Below are 13,037 nucleotides of genomic sequence, written 5' to 3' on the forward strand. Positions count from 1 at the left end.
AGAAATTGGGGAGGAGGGGGCTGCTGCTGTTGAGCCAGGGCCCTTAGCGCAAGCCGAAGACAAGGTTACCCATGGTCTCGAGGTCTGCTTGGCTAAAACTTCACATCACAGCTGAGCCTGGGGAGATCATGGATCCAGGAGTGGGACGGGTCAGGGTAGTGCCAAATCCGGACAGGTGGCATTGCTGGGTCTGTCCAACGAGCCTGAACTCAGGCTGATGGTGGGGGTGGTTTGGGGGGAGGCCAGAGGGCATAATCACTGTGTGACTGAGAGGGGGATGGTTTGGGGAGGATATAGTCACTGTGTGACTGAGAGGGGGGTGGTTTGGGGAGGGTATAATCACTGTGTGACTGGGAGGGTGGTTTGGGGAGGGTATAATCACTGTGTGACTGAGAGGGGGATGGTTTGGGGAGGGCATAATCACTGTGTGACTGGGAGGGTGGTTTGGGGAGGGTATAATCGCTGTGTGACTGGGCGGATGGTTTGGGGAGGGTATAATCACTGTGTGACTGAGAGGGGGATGGTTTGGGGAGGGCATAATCACTGTGTGACTGGGCAGGTGGTTTGGGGAGGGCATAATCACTGTGTGACTGGGCGGGTGGTTTGGGGAGGGTATAATCGCTGTGTGACTGAGGGGAAGGTGGGGTGGGGAACAGGGTCAGCTCTGATGCAGAGTGTGGGAGCACTCGAGTTCGGGCACAGCAGCAGGAAGGGAAACAGACAAAGAGACTTCAACAGAACAGTTCATGGTTGGCGGCAGGGGACAGGTACAGCAGGTACAATGGAGGGAATGGGGAGGGGTCTGTCTGTAACGGGGAGGGGGGAGGAGGTCCGTGTAGGAATCTTGAGCAGTCCATGTAATATTGAGTCAGTGGTCTGTCTACGTACTGGGGTATCTGTGTAATAAAAGGGGGTCTGTGCGTAACCTGGGATCAGGAGTTTCACTGCAAACCTGGGGGTCAGGGGTCTCGTCCTGAACCAGGAACGTGAAGTGGGTTTAGGATCCTGTCTCACCGCGACACACAGCAGCCTCCAACAACATTCTGGCCGGATGTGGGGAGAAACACAGCAGGGGTGGGATGGAGCGGGCTGTGGGGGTTCCAAGGTAAGAAGTCCGAGGTCTCTCCCATCTGGATGTTGTTCCTCCAGTGGGGCGAAAGGGAGAGGGCAGAGCAGAGGGAGAGGTGGGCGGGGGTCTCAGTAGTAAGTCTCTCTCTCCACCCAGCCTGCAGAACACAAGGGGAGAGGCAGCATTTAGTTGGAGGGATTCATATGGTCCAGCAAGCAGCCTACCCGTACATACCCAGTCCCAAGTGTGCACCACCCCACAGCACAAACCCAGCATACAACGCACATACCTGGAACCCGGAGCGGCCAGCACCAGATCCCACTGCTCCAGGATGATGTAAGGAGCACAAATACCCCGCACAGAAACAGACACACACATACACATGCACTCACTCACAGGGTGACCTCACACACGTCGTGTCACACACACACAGACCCCCACTGGGGACAGGCTCACACACTCAAACACAGACACACTGAGGCTGGCACACATCCTTACCTCCTGGGTTCCTGCGGAGAATGAGTTTTCGGATTTCGTCGTACACAAAGATCAGGAAGCTGTATGGGAATGCACAGAACCACCAGTTGGGCCTGTCGTTGAGAGGAAGGAGAGCAGAGATAGCATTAGATTGAGTGGTGTCAGGGAGAGAGAGCTCCCCCCACAGCCCCAGCCCTGCCTCACTACCCTCAACTCATGCAGCATCGAAGAGCTGTGTCCAAAGCAATGTGCATCGGGACCTATCTCGGCTGGATGAAACTCAACCCAGTTGAAGAAATCTCTGCCCTGTTATCACCAACATATCACCTGCCACAGCGGGGGTCTCAACAAACTCAAGCACTGGTACACTACAGCTAGGAATGTCTACTACCCCATGCCCTGACCACATTTTGGGAAATCTGATCACTGAGCTGCCCTCCTACTCCCTGCATACAGGCAGAGGATGAAGAGCAAGGGACAACAAAGGTTGCAGGAGGCTAAGGAACAGCACTGGGATTGCTTTGAATTGGTAGACTCAGCCGTGTTCAAGGACTCAGAGGGTTCAAGCAAATTCACCACTGTTGTCACAGACTTTATAAAAAACAGTGTAGACAAGTGTGTCCCCACAAAATTATTCATTCTTCCCTAACCAGAAGCCCTGGATGTACCAGGAAATCTGCAACCTGCTGACGGCATTCAGGTCTGGAAACCAAGAGATCCAGGTACGATCTCCAGAAAGCCATCTTAAGTGCCAAATGGCAATTCCAGACTAAACTTGAATTACCAAAGGGTGCTTGACAGCTCTTGGCAAGGCTTGAAGACTATCACTTCCTACCAAGTGAAACCAAGCGACATAGATGACAACAAGCCTTCACTTCCGGATGAATTCAATGCCTTTTACGCTCGCATTGACCACCACAACATGGAGGCACCTTTGCGAACTTCCACAGCCCCCAATGGCCCTGTGATTTCAGTATCTGAGGCCAATGTAAGAGCATGCTTCAGGTGGGTGAGCTGACGGAAAGCATCCGGCCTAGAAAGGGTACCTGGCCAAGTACTAAAGACCTGATCAACTGGCTGGAGTGTCCACTGAGATCCTTAACCTCTCACTTTGGCAGTCTGAGGTACTTACCTGCGTCAAGCAGGCTTTGATTATACCGGTGCCTAAGAAGAACATGGTAATCTGCCTTAATGACTACAGTCCAGTAGCACTTACATCTACTGTGATGAAGTGTTCTGAGAGGTTGGTGAGGAAACAAATCAACTCCTGCCTGAGAAGCAACTTGAATCTGCTTCAATTTGCCCAATGTCACAACAGGTCCACAGCAGATGCCATTTCATTGCCTCTTCACTCAATCCTGGAACAACTGGACAGCAAAGATGCGTACCTCAGAATGCTTTTCATTGACTACAGCTCAGCATTAAATACTATCATCCCCTCAAAACTAATCAATAAGTTTCAATTCCTAGGCCTTAATACCTCCTTGTGCAACTAGATCCTCGATTTCCTCAGAAATGAATAGTCAATCTTTAAGGTCCTGAAGAAGGGTTGCAGACATCCCACCCCTCCCGGAAGTTCTGGGAGTCTCTTGCAAATTAATAGTGGCTCCCTGATGCCCACAAATCATATACAATGTCCCGGAAATTGATTTTTTTGAGAGCCAGCGCGAGAGAGTGAGAGAGTGAGAGAGAGAGAGCGCAAGAGAGCGAGCGTGAGTGAGAACGACCACGAGAGAGAGAGCAAGTAAGCAAGCGTGAGAGAGAGAGCGAGAGCAAGAGCAAGAAAGCAAGCGTGAGAGAGAGTGAGAGCGAGAGAGCAAGCACGAGTGAGAGCAACCACGAGCGAGAGAGCACGAGCAAGAGCAAGAGAGTTCCAAAAAAAGTCAGAGTGGTAGAGTGTTCCAAAAAACATATAAAACGTACGTCACCCCAGACTACACTAAAGTGTACCCCTGCCTAATAGGGGTCAAAATAATGACAGTGTTGCTCGCTGCACTGTTTGCAACAGTGACTTTTCTATTGCCCATGGTGGGTTAAGACTGTAAAAGACATGTTGAGGTGAGTTTAACAGGTGTCATTCGTTCACTAGCATAGCTAACGTTATTTGAACGAGCTGGCTGGCTGCGACGGAGCTACTCTATTGCAGACATCCCACCTCTCCCGGAAGTCTCCCGCAAATTGATGGTGCTACCTCCCTGAAATGAGTTTTTGCAGGGTGGGATGTCTGGGGTTGCGGCCTGAAACATCAACTGTTTACTTATTTCCATGGATGCTGAGTTCCTCCAGCATTTTGTGTGTGTTGCTTTGAATTTCCAATATCTGCAGAATTTCTCGTGCTCAATTTCCTCACTTGCAGACCTCAGTCAGTTCAGGTTGGCAACAATATCTCCTCCACAATCTCTCTCAGCACAGGTACACCAGAAGGCTGTGTGCTTAGCTCCCTGCTCTACTCACTTTATACTCTTGACTGTGAGACTAAGCACAGCTCCAATGCCATATTTAAGTTTGCTGCTGACACCAAAGTTTTTGGCCAAATCAAAGGTGGTGACAGATCAGCCCACAGGAGGGAGATTGAAAATCTGGTGGAGTGGTGCTAAAACAACAACCCCTCACACAATGTCAGCAAGACCAAGGAGCTGATTATTGACCTCAGGAGGAGGAAATCAGAGGTCCATGAGCCAGTTTTCATCAGAGGATTAGAAGTGGAGAGTGTCAGCAACTTTAAATTCCTTGGTGTTGCTATTCAGAGGATCTGTTCTGGGTCCGGCAGGTTAAGTGCCATTACAAAGAAGGCACAGCAACACCCCTACTTCCTTAGAAGTTTGCAAAGATTTGGCTTGTCATCTGAAACTCCGACAATCTTGTCTGGATGTGTGGTGGAGAGTATATTGACCAGTTGTATCACGGCCTGATATGGAAACACCATTACCTTTGAATAGAAAGGTAAAGTAGTGGATATGGCCCAGTCCATCTCGGGTAAAGCCCTCCCCACCATTGAGTTCATCTACATGGAGCATTGTCGCAGGAATGTAGCATCTATCAGTCAGGACCCCCACCATCCAGGCCATGCTCTCTTCTCACTGCTGCTATCAGGAAGAAGGTATAAGAGCCACAGGACCAACACTACCAGGTCCAGGAACAGTTGTTACCCCTTCAACCATCAGGCTGTAGAACCAGAGGGGATAACTTCACTCAGTCCATTACTTATGTAACTATTCCCACTGAACTGACTCACTCTAAAGCACTCTTAAATGTCCCAAATGTGTCAACTTGACAATATTCACTGCTTATTTATTTGTTGGTATTTTTATTATTAATCCTTTCTTTTTGCTCTTTTTTTATATTTGCACCTTTTGATTTTTTTTTAGTACACTGGTTGTTGTCTGTCTTGTTGGGTTTGATCTTTCACTGATTCTATCATGTTTCATGTATTAGCAGTGATTGCCCACAAGGAGAGGAATCTCAGGGTTGTATATGGTGACATATGTACTTTGACAATAAATTCACTTTGGACTTTAGACACACAACAAGTGGAGTGGTGTTTGTGGAGCTAGGCAGTCACCATGCAGTGCTGGCTAGGATCGGTAAGGACAGGGGACATGTGCAGAGATTGTCCTAAGCGGGACCCTGTGCCTCTGTACCATACTCCAGACCATTTCGGACAACTTTAGCAGAGGGGCCTCAGAGTTCAGGTCCACTGCTAGTTGATAGGGTGTTTAAGAAGGCACATGGTGTATTGGCCTTCATTAGTTGGGGAATTGAGTTTAAGAGCCACGTCGTAATCTTGCAGTTTTGTACAACTCTGGTTGGACCACACCTGGAGCACTGTGTTCAGTTAAGAAAAGATATGGAAGCTTTAAAGTACAGAGGAAATTTACCAGAATGCTGCCCAGATTAGAGAACGTGTCTTAGCAGGAAAAGTTGAGAGAGTTTGGGCTTTTCCCTTGGAGAGAAGGAAGATGAGGCGACTTGATAGGGTTGCATAAGATTACGAGAGGCATAGATAGCCAGCTAGCTCCTTTTTCCCAGGGCCAATGTCAGAGGACATCAGGGAGTGGAGGAAAGTTTGGGGGGGGGGGGGATGTCAGAGATAGGCTTTTTTTTAAACACACAGAGAGTGGTAAGTGGCTGAAATGCACTCCCAGCAGAAGCTGACACATCAGGGACATTTAAGAGGCATAAGGATGTAGGAAAATGGAGGGTTATCGGCTGTGTAGGAGGGAAGAGTTAGCAGGTTGTGACCCGGTTAACAGGTTGGCACAACATCAGGCCCCTACTGTGATGTACCCTTCTATGATCTATGTTCTAACCCAACTCCCCCCGGACCAATTTGCACTTCATTGACAGACAGAAACCACTGTAGACACTCAGTGTCAGGCAAGAGGTGTCAGTGCACGTGCAGGTATTGGAAGCCATGAGGCTCCAGGCACAGCTACTGACCTCACTCAAGACCAGGAGAGACAGAAGGGCAGAATGCGTGCACTGGGGGCCTGACAGTGGAGTTAGCATCCCCACTCTCACGGAAAGGCAGGGTGATCTAGAGGCCACCATAGCCAGCATGGAGAGGTTGGACCAAAGGACCACCTGCTTTCTATTGCCCCTGGGGGCTGGATGATCAGGTGCAGAACCCCGACCATTGGTGCTGTGTTCCTCCATCCGGAGAGCCAAGGAGACCTCAGTTCGATATCTGTCCCGGGCACTGTCCTGGGAGCGTTCATACTCCAATGTGGATACAAATTTGCTCACACACCATCCACCCCTAAGTTCACCTTCACCCTAAACTCTGCAGCTAAAACACACCGCCAACCGTCCACCTCTCAACATCATCCCCACCCTCCGACTGCACTGGGGAGCGATCAGGGATGGCAGGATGGGGAAGGGGAAGGAGAAGCTTATGACCCTGGCACCTACTTGAGGGGGTACATCCGCAGGGCGACGTCCATGCCAGGACAGTAGGAGAGGAAGGCCGCTAGTGCTGTCTCCTCGAAAAGGCCGAAGATCAGGATCTTATTCCTGCCGGGAGTAGAACACAAGTGAGGGGAGGGGAGGGAAGTGGAAGGGTCTCTTTACCCACACCCTCTCTCAAATTCCTCCTCATTCTCAACTCTCCACATCCCCCCTCCCTATTTCATCCACCCCATCACTTCTCCAAACCCAACCAGCACCCTCGCTTTTCCTCATCCCACACCCCTCCCTATCTCCCAACCCCTCATTCATCCACAAGCCTTCTCCTCCCGCACCCCCCCACATATCTGCTTTCTCATCCCCTTGTTCGCCCCCACACCCTCATTCATTCCCTACAACTCCACATCTCCCACCCACAACAACCCCATCTTCTCACCTCCTCTCTACTTCCCCTCACCTCTTCCAGTCTTCCATCTCCTCATTCACCCCTGTCGGTCTCTTCACTCACTCCAAACCCCCATCTCCTACCCCTCCCCCTCCCCATCCTCATCCCTCTCCCATCTCCCCACCCTGCTCTGATCATCCTACCGCTCGTTGTCTCCCTACCCCCTGGCGTCACCTCACACACCCCCACAAGCCCATCTCCTCAGCCTGGGGCACTCCCTTACTCACACCAATCACCACCCCCAAATCGTCTCACTCACCCCTTCCCTCACACCAGCCCACCAAATCACCTGACTACGACCCTCCTGCCTCTCCTGCGCTCGTCTCCACCTATCCTCTCCCCACTTCGCACCCTCTCACCGCCCCCAATTCTCCTCTCCTGTCAGCCACCCTACAAGCCCATTCTCGACCCACTCCTCCCATGGTGCTCCCTCCTTCCTCTCCGCCCCTCCCTCACCACCCCTCCGTCAGCGCGGTGCTCCCTCATCACTGCCCCTTCCTCACAGCCCCTCAGTGCGGCACTCTCCGTGCAGCTGGGGGGGGAAGTTTCCCAGATTGTTGGTGACTCACTTCATTCCCTGCTGGAAGATGGAGTTTCTCCTGGTCTTACAGATCAGCAGATCAGCCCACTGCACCACCACAATGCTGACGAAGAAGGCAGTGTGGCAAGTAAACTCCACGATCTTACGCTGCTCGTATGTCTGCACGTGACAAGCCCAAGGCAGGGAGGGGCAGAAGGGGATGCAGAGAGGGGGTGAGAAAGAACAGACAAAGAGCATAAATAAATATAATGAAGGTCACTCCACACTGTCCCACCTTACCCTTCAGGGTCAGACACAAAATGAAGCTCCCTCCACACCATCCCATCACACACTCCCGGGGTCAGATAGAGAGTGAAGCTCCCTCCACACCGTCCTATCACACACTCCCGGGGTCAGATAGAGAGTGAAGCTCCCTCCACACCGTCCTATCACACACTCCCGGGGTCAGATAGAGAGTGAAGCTCCCTCCACACCGTCCCATCACACACTCCCGGGGTCAGATAGAGAGTGAAGCTCCCTCCACACCGTCCCATCACACACTCCCGGGGTCAGGTACAGAATTAAGTTTCCCTCCACTGTCTGATTACATATTCCTGGTGTTAAACACAGTGCATCTCCCTCCACACCAACACATCACATAGACAGGGACATTACTGCGGGCTCGCGGCTGTGAGGCGGTGTTGGGGTTGGGGGAGTGAGAGTTCCTACTCACCCACTGCTGTCCGTAACTGTCCTCCAGGTCATTGACATTCCTGTCGTCCCAGTGCAGTCGAATCCCCACCAGGTTTTTTGGGAGGAAGCCGTTCTCTGCCAGGATGACAAAGTAGGAAAAGAAACCTCCCAGGGCCTGTATCATTCCTGTAGGGAGGCAAGAAAGCAAGACAGTCACACCTTTCACACAGAATGCACCCCCTGAATCTAGTCCCACGCCTCCCTGTACCTCATCCTAGACCATCCCCCCACCTCACTGACTTTCCACCTTGCCACTCACTATGAGCTACAGACCCAAAAGGGGCAAAGAACTAACTTTTCCAAATGGGGAAAGAGGCGGGAGACTCTTGGACCATAAGGGGTAGGAGCAGACGTATGCCAATTAGCCCATCGAGTCTGACCTGCCGTTCCATCATTTATTTTCCCTCTCAACCCCATTCTCCCGCCTTCTCCCCATAAACTTTGATACCCTTACCATTCAAGAAATGATCGACCACCACTTTAAATATAACTTGGCCTCCACAGCCACCTGTGGCAATAAGTTCTACAGATTTTCCACCCTCTGGCTAAAGAAATCCCTCCTCATTTCTGTTCTAAAGTGATGTCCTTCTATTCTGAGGCTGTGGCTTCTGGTCCTAGATTTCTCCCCACTATAGAAAACATCCTCTTCACATCCACTCAATCTGGGTCTTTCAATATTCAATTTGTTTCAATGACATCCTCCCCACCATCCCCATTCTTCTAAACTTCAACAACTACAGGTCCAGAGCCATCAAACACTCCTCATATATTAATCATTTTATCCTTGGAATCATTCTTGTGACCTCCTCCGGACCCTCTCTAATGCCAGAACCTTCTTTCTTAGGTATAGGGCCAAAAGCTGCTCATCTGACCAATGCCTTATAAATCCTCAGCATTACAGCATGTTTTTATATTCTGGTCCTCTTGAATTGTGAATATTGTATTTACAATCCTCATCATCGAATTTGCTCCCATTTTAGAAAATAATCTACACCTTTATTCCTTCAATCAAAGTGCATGACCATACACTTCCTGACACTATATTCCATCTGCCACTTCTCTGCCCTTTCTCCTAATCCATCTGTCCTTCTGCATCATCCCTACTTCTGCAACATCACCTTCACCGCCCACACACCTATCTTTGTATCATCCACAAACCTAGGCACAAAGCCATCAACTCTGTCATCCAGATCATTAACATATAATGTCAGGAGATGTGGACCCAACACAGACCCCTGCAGAACAGCAATAGTCACCATCAGTCAACCAGAAATGTCTGCCCTCTTTATTCCAACTCTTTGTCTTCTGCCAGTCAGCCAATCTATCCATGCTAGTATCTTTCCTGTAATACTATGGACTCCCATCTTGTTTAACAGCCTCATGTGCAACATGTTGTCAAAGGCCTTCTGAAAATTCAAGTAAACAACATCCATTGACTCTCCTTTGTCAATCCTGCCAGTTATTTGCTCCAAAAACTCCAATAAATTTGTCAGGCAAGATTTCCCCTTAAGGAATCCATACCGACCAGCCAATTTTATTATGTGTCTCCAATCATTCCAAAACCTCAAGGGACATCTTGCCAAACACTTAAGTCATGCTAACTGGCCTATAATTTCCTGTCTTCTGCCACCGTTCCTTCTTAAAGAGTGGAGTGACATCTGCAATTTTTCAGTCCTTTGGAACAATTCCAGAATCTGGTGATTCTTGTAAGATCACTCACACACCTCCATAATCTCCTCAAATACCTCTTTCAGAACCCTGGGGTATAGTTTATCTGGTTCTGGTGACGTACATAGCTTCAAATCTTTCAGCTTCCCAAACATCTTTCCCTTAGTAATAGCAACTACACTCATAAACATCCAGCACACTGCTAGTGTCTTCCAAAATGAAGACTGACGCAAAATACTTATTAGTATATTCAACATTTCTCAGTCCCCAATTACTACCTCTCCAGTGCATTTTCCAACAATCTAATGTCCACTCTTAGCTTTCTTTTATGCTTTATACATCTGAAAAAAACTGTTGGTATCCTCTGTTGTTGGCTAGATTACCATCATATATCATCTTTTCTCTAACTGATGTTTCTGGCTGACTTCTATTGTTTTTTTAAAAGCTTCCCAATCCTCTAGCTTCCCACTAATATTTGCGATATTATACACCCTCTCTTTTGCTTTTATGCTGTCTTTGATTTTCCTTGTCAGCCACAGTTGCCTTATCCTCCCCATAGAATACCTCTTCTTTGGGAGATATCTATCCTGTACTTTCTGAATTGCCTCCATAAATACCACCAGGCATTACTTTTCTGCCATCATCCCTGCTAGTATTCCCTTCCAATAAACTATGACGAGCTCCTCTCTCATGCCTCTGTAGTTACCTTTACTGAACTGTAATACTCATACTCCTCTCTCTCCTTTGCACTGATTCATTGTAATCGCTCTCTTTTCCTCTCTAGTTGATCACCGTCACCTCTCTGTCCCCTTCCAGTAGCCCAAACCTTTCCACGTTCTGGCTCCCTACGTACCGATCTGCCCATAGGCGATGCTGATCAGTCTCTCGTTCACCAGCTTGTCCATCCGAGGATTTCGGGGCTGACGCTTCATGATGTCACTCTCAGCCGCTTCGTAGGCCAGTGAGATGGCGGGTACCTGCAGACCATCGCAGGAAGCTCAGTGACTGTGCCGTGTCTGCGCACAAGAATCCACAGTGCAGCAACCTCCCTCCTCACCGGTCCTCCCCCAGCACAATGCTCCCATTCCTCGCCGTCCCTCCCATGGCACTCCCTCTCCTTGCAGTCTCTCCTGTAGAGCTCCCATTCTTCGCCACCCCTCCTGCATTCCCTCCCACCACCCCACCCACAGCGCTCCCTGACTAGCCGCCCCTCCTGCAGCACACCCCCTTCACTGCCCTTCCCACACTCCCTCCTTTGCCACCCCTCCCGCAGCGCTCCCCCTCTTGCCGCCTCTCCCAAAGTGCTCCCTCCTCACTTCCCCCTCCAATAACTGTCCCTCCGTATTGCCCCTCCTCGCCCACCCCCATCACCACTGCCCGTCCCACAGTGTGACACTCCCCACTTGCCGCCCCATTCCCCCCACACTGACCATGTCGGTTCCCAGGTCAATGCACAGGATGGTGATGGTGCCCAGTGGCAGAGGGATGTTGGCCATGATAAACAGCAGGAAGGGTGTGATCTCGGGGATGTTGCTGGTCAAGGTGTAGGCAATAGATTTCTTCAGGTTGTCAAAGATCAGCCGTCCTGTGTGAGGGGGGAGAGAGCGAGAGGGCAGCAGCCAATTAGTAAGAACCGTCCACTCCTCCATATGGTCCCCCTCCTCCTACTGCCCCAGGCCCTACCTCCCTCCCTCGCTCCACACAGAACCTCCTTCACTCTGCATGGGCACAGCTCAGAACATCACAGAATTCAGCAAACCCACCCCCCCCCCCCATGGACTCTGTCTGCACTTCATAAACACAAGAGGTTCTGCAGGTGCTGAAAATACTGAGCAGGACACACAAAATGCGAGGAACTCAGTAATCAGGCAGCATCTATGGAGGGGAATAAAATTTACATTTCAGGCCGAGACCTTTCATCAGTTCTTCTGAAGGGTCCTGACGAAGGGTCTTGGCCCAAAACATCAGCTGTTTATTCCCCTCCATATATGCTGCCTGACGCCGAGTTTGTCACATTCTGTGTGTCTGCGTTTCTCGCTGCCTCAGTAAAGCAGCTAACACAATCAAAGACACCACTCTCCCCCAGACATTGCTTCTTCTCCCCCCTCCCATCGGACAAGCCGAAACACATACCATCAGGCTCAGGGACAGCTTCTATCCCGCTGTTAAAAATATTGAACAGTCCCCCACAGACTCTTGACCTTACAATCGATCTCATTAAGATCTTGCACCTTACTTTCTAACTGCACTGCACTTTCTCTGCAGCTGTTATAATTTATTCTGCATTCTGTTATTGTTTTCCCTTGTTCTGCCTCAATGCACTGTATGAATTGATCTGTATGAACAATATGCAAGACAAGCTTTTTGTTGTATCTTGGTACATGTGATAATAATAAACCAATTCCAATTCCCTCCACACCATTCCTTCCTCCTCGTCCCACCATCCCTAACCCTTTCTACCCCTCCTTACTCTGTCTGCCCTACTTCTCCAGACTCCAATACCCCCTGCCCATTATCACACCTTCCTTCCTCATGCCCCCTTTCCTCACCCTCCACTTTCCCCCACACACCATCATCCAACCCAGACTCTCCGCAGTCCCTCCCGCTGTACACCCACTCAGCACCTCCAACATACACTCGCCAGCCCTCTCTCAAACCCCCACCCCAGTTTCTCCCCTTCCTCTCCCACTGCAACACCCCTCTCACAGCCCCCTCACCACCGTCTCTTCCCTGGCCCCTCCCTCAGCTCATCCAACACCCCTACTCCATCCATCTCTGGGTTCTTACTATACATCACCCTCCACCATCTCTCCCCAGGCCCCTCATTCACTTTCCTCCCTCAGTCCCTCATCCCTCGCCCACTACCCACCCTCCACCCCCTCAGGTTTGGAGCCCACCTTCCTCCACTCCCGTGACGATGGAGGCAAAGTTGTCATCGAGGAGGATCATGTCAGCGGCCTGTTTGGAAACGTCAGAGCCTGCGATCCCCATCGCCACGCCGATGTCAGCCTTCTTCAGGGCTGGGGAGTCATTCACCCCATCCCCTGTCACTGCCACAATCGCACCCTGGGGAGACAGAGAGAACGAGTGAGCTCGGCGGGAAGTCACTGAGTGAGGGGGGGTAAGAGAGAAAGCACCTCACGAGAGAGGAAGAGTGAGCAATTACCCTGGGGAGGCAGAAGGAGTGGTGGTGGGGAAAA

The 13,037-nt window shown here is 50.4% G+C and overlaps 1 protein-coding gene across 1 annotated transcript in view; it reads right to left on the bottom strand.

Annotated features, from left to right (window-relative positions):
- Window positions 1–1,086: 1,086 nt before the first annotated feature.
- The window catches only part of atp1a3b (ATPase Na+/K+ transporting subunit alpha 3b), a 56,705-nt gene continuing 44,754 nt past the window's right edge, over window positions 1,087–13,037 (bottom strand). The window contains exons 16-23 of the mRNA XM_063056725.1: window positions 12,735–12,903; window positions 11,268–11,422; window positions 10,691–10,814; window positions 8,150–8,295; window positions 7,466–7,596; window positions 6,458–6,559; window positions 1,568–1,659; window positions 1,087–1,226 (exon numbers count right to left, since the gene is read on the bottom strand). Of these exons, the coding sequence (XP_062912795.1) occupies window positions 1,198–1,226; window positions 1,568–1,659; window positions 6,458–6,559; window positions 7,466–7,596; window positions 8,150–8,295; window positions 10,691–10,814; window positions 11,268–11,422; window positions 12,735–12,903 (948 nt within the window). The 3' untranslated portion in view covers window positions 1,087–1,197. The remainder of the gene's footprint in view (window positions 1,227–1,567; window positions 1,660–6,457; window positions 6,560–7,465; window positions 7,597–8,149; window positions 8,296–10,690; window positions 10,815–11,267; window positions 11,423–12,734; window positions 12,904–13,037) is intronic.

The sequence above is a fragment of the Mobula hypostoma genome, chromosome 8 (genome assembly GCF_963921235.1).
Source record: "Mobula hypostoma chromosome 8, sMobHyp1.1, whole genome shotgun sequence".
Lineage (NCBI taxonomy): Eukaryota > Metazoa > Chordata > Chondrichthyes > Myliobatiformes > Myliobatidae > Mobula > Mobula hypostoma.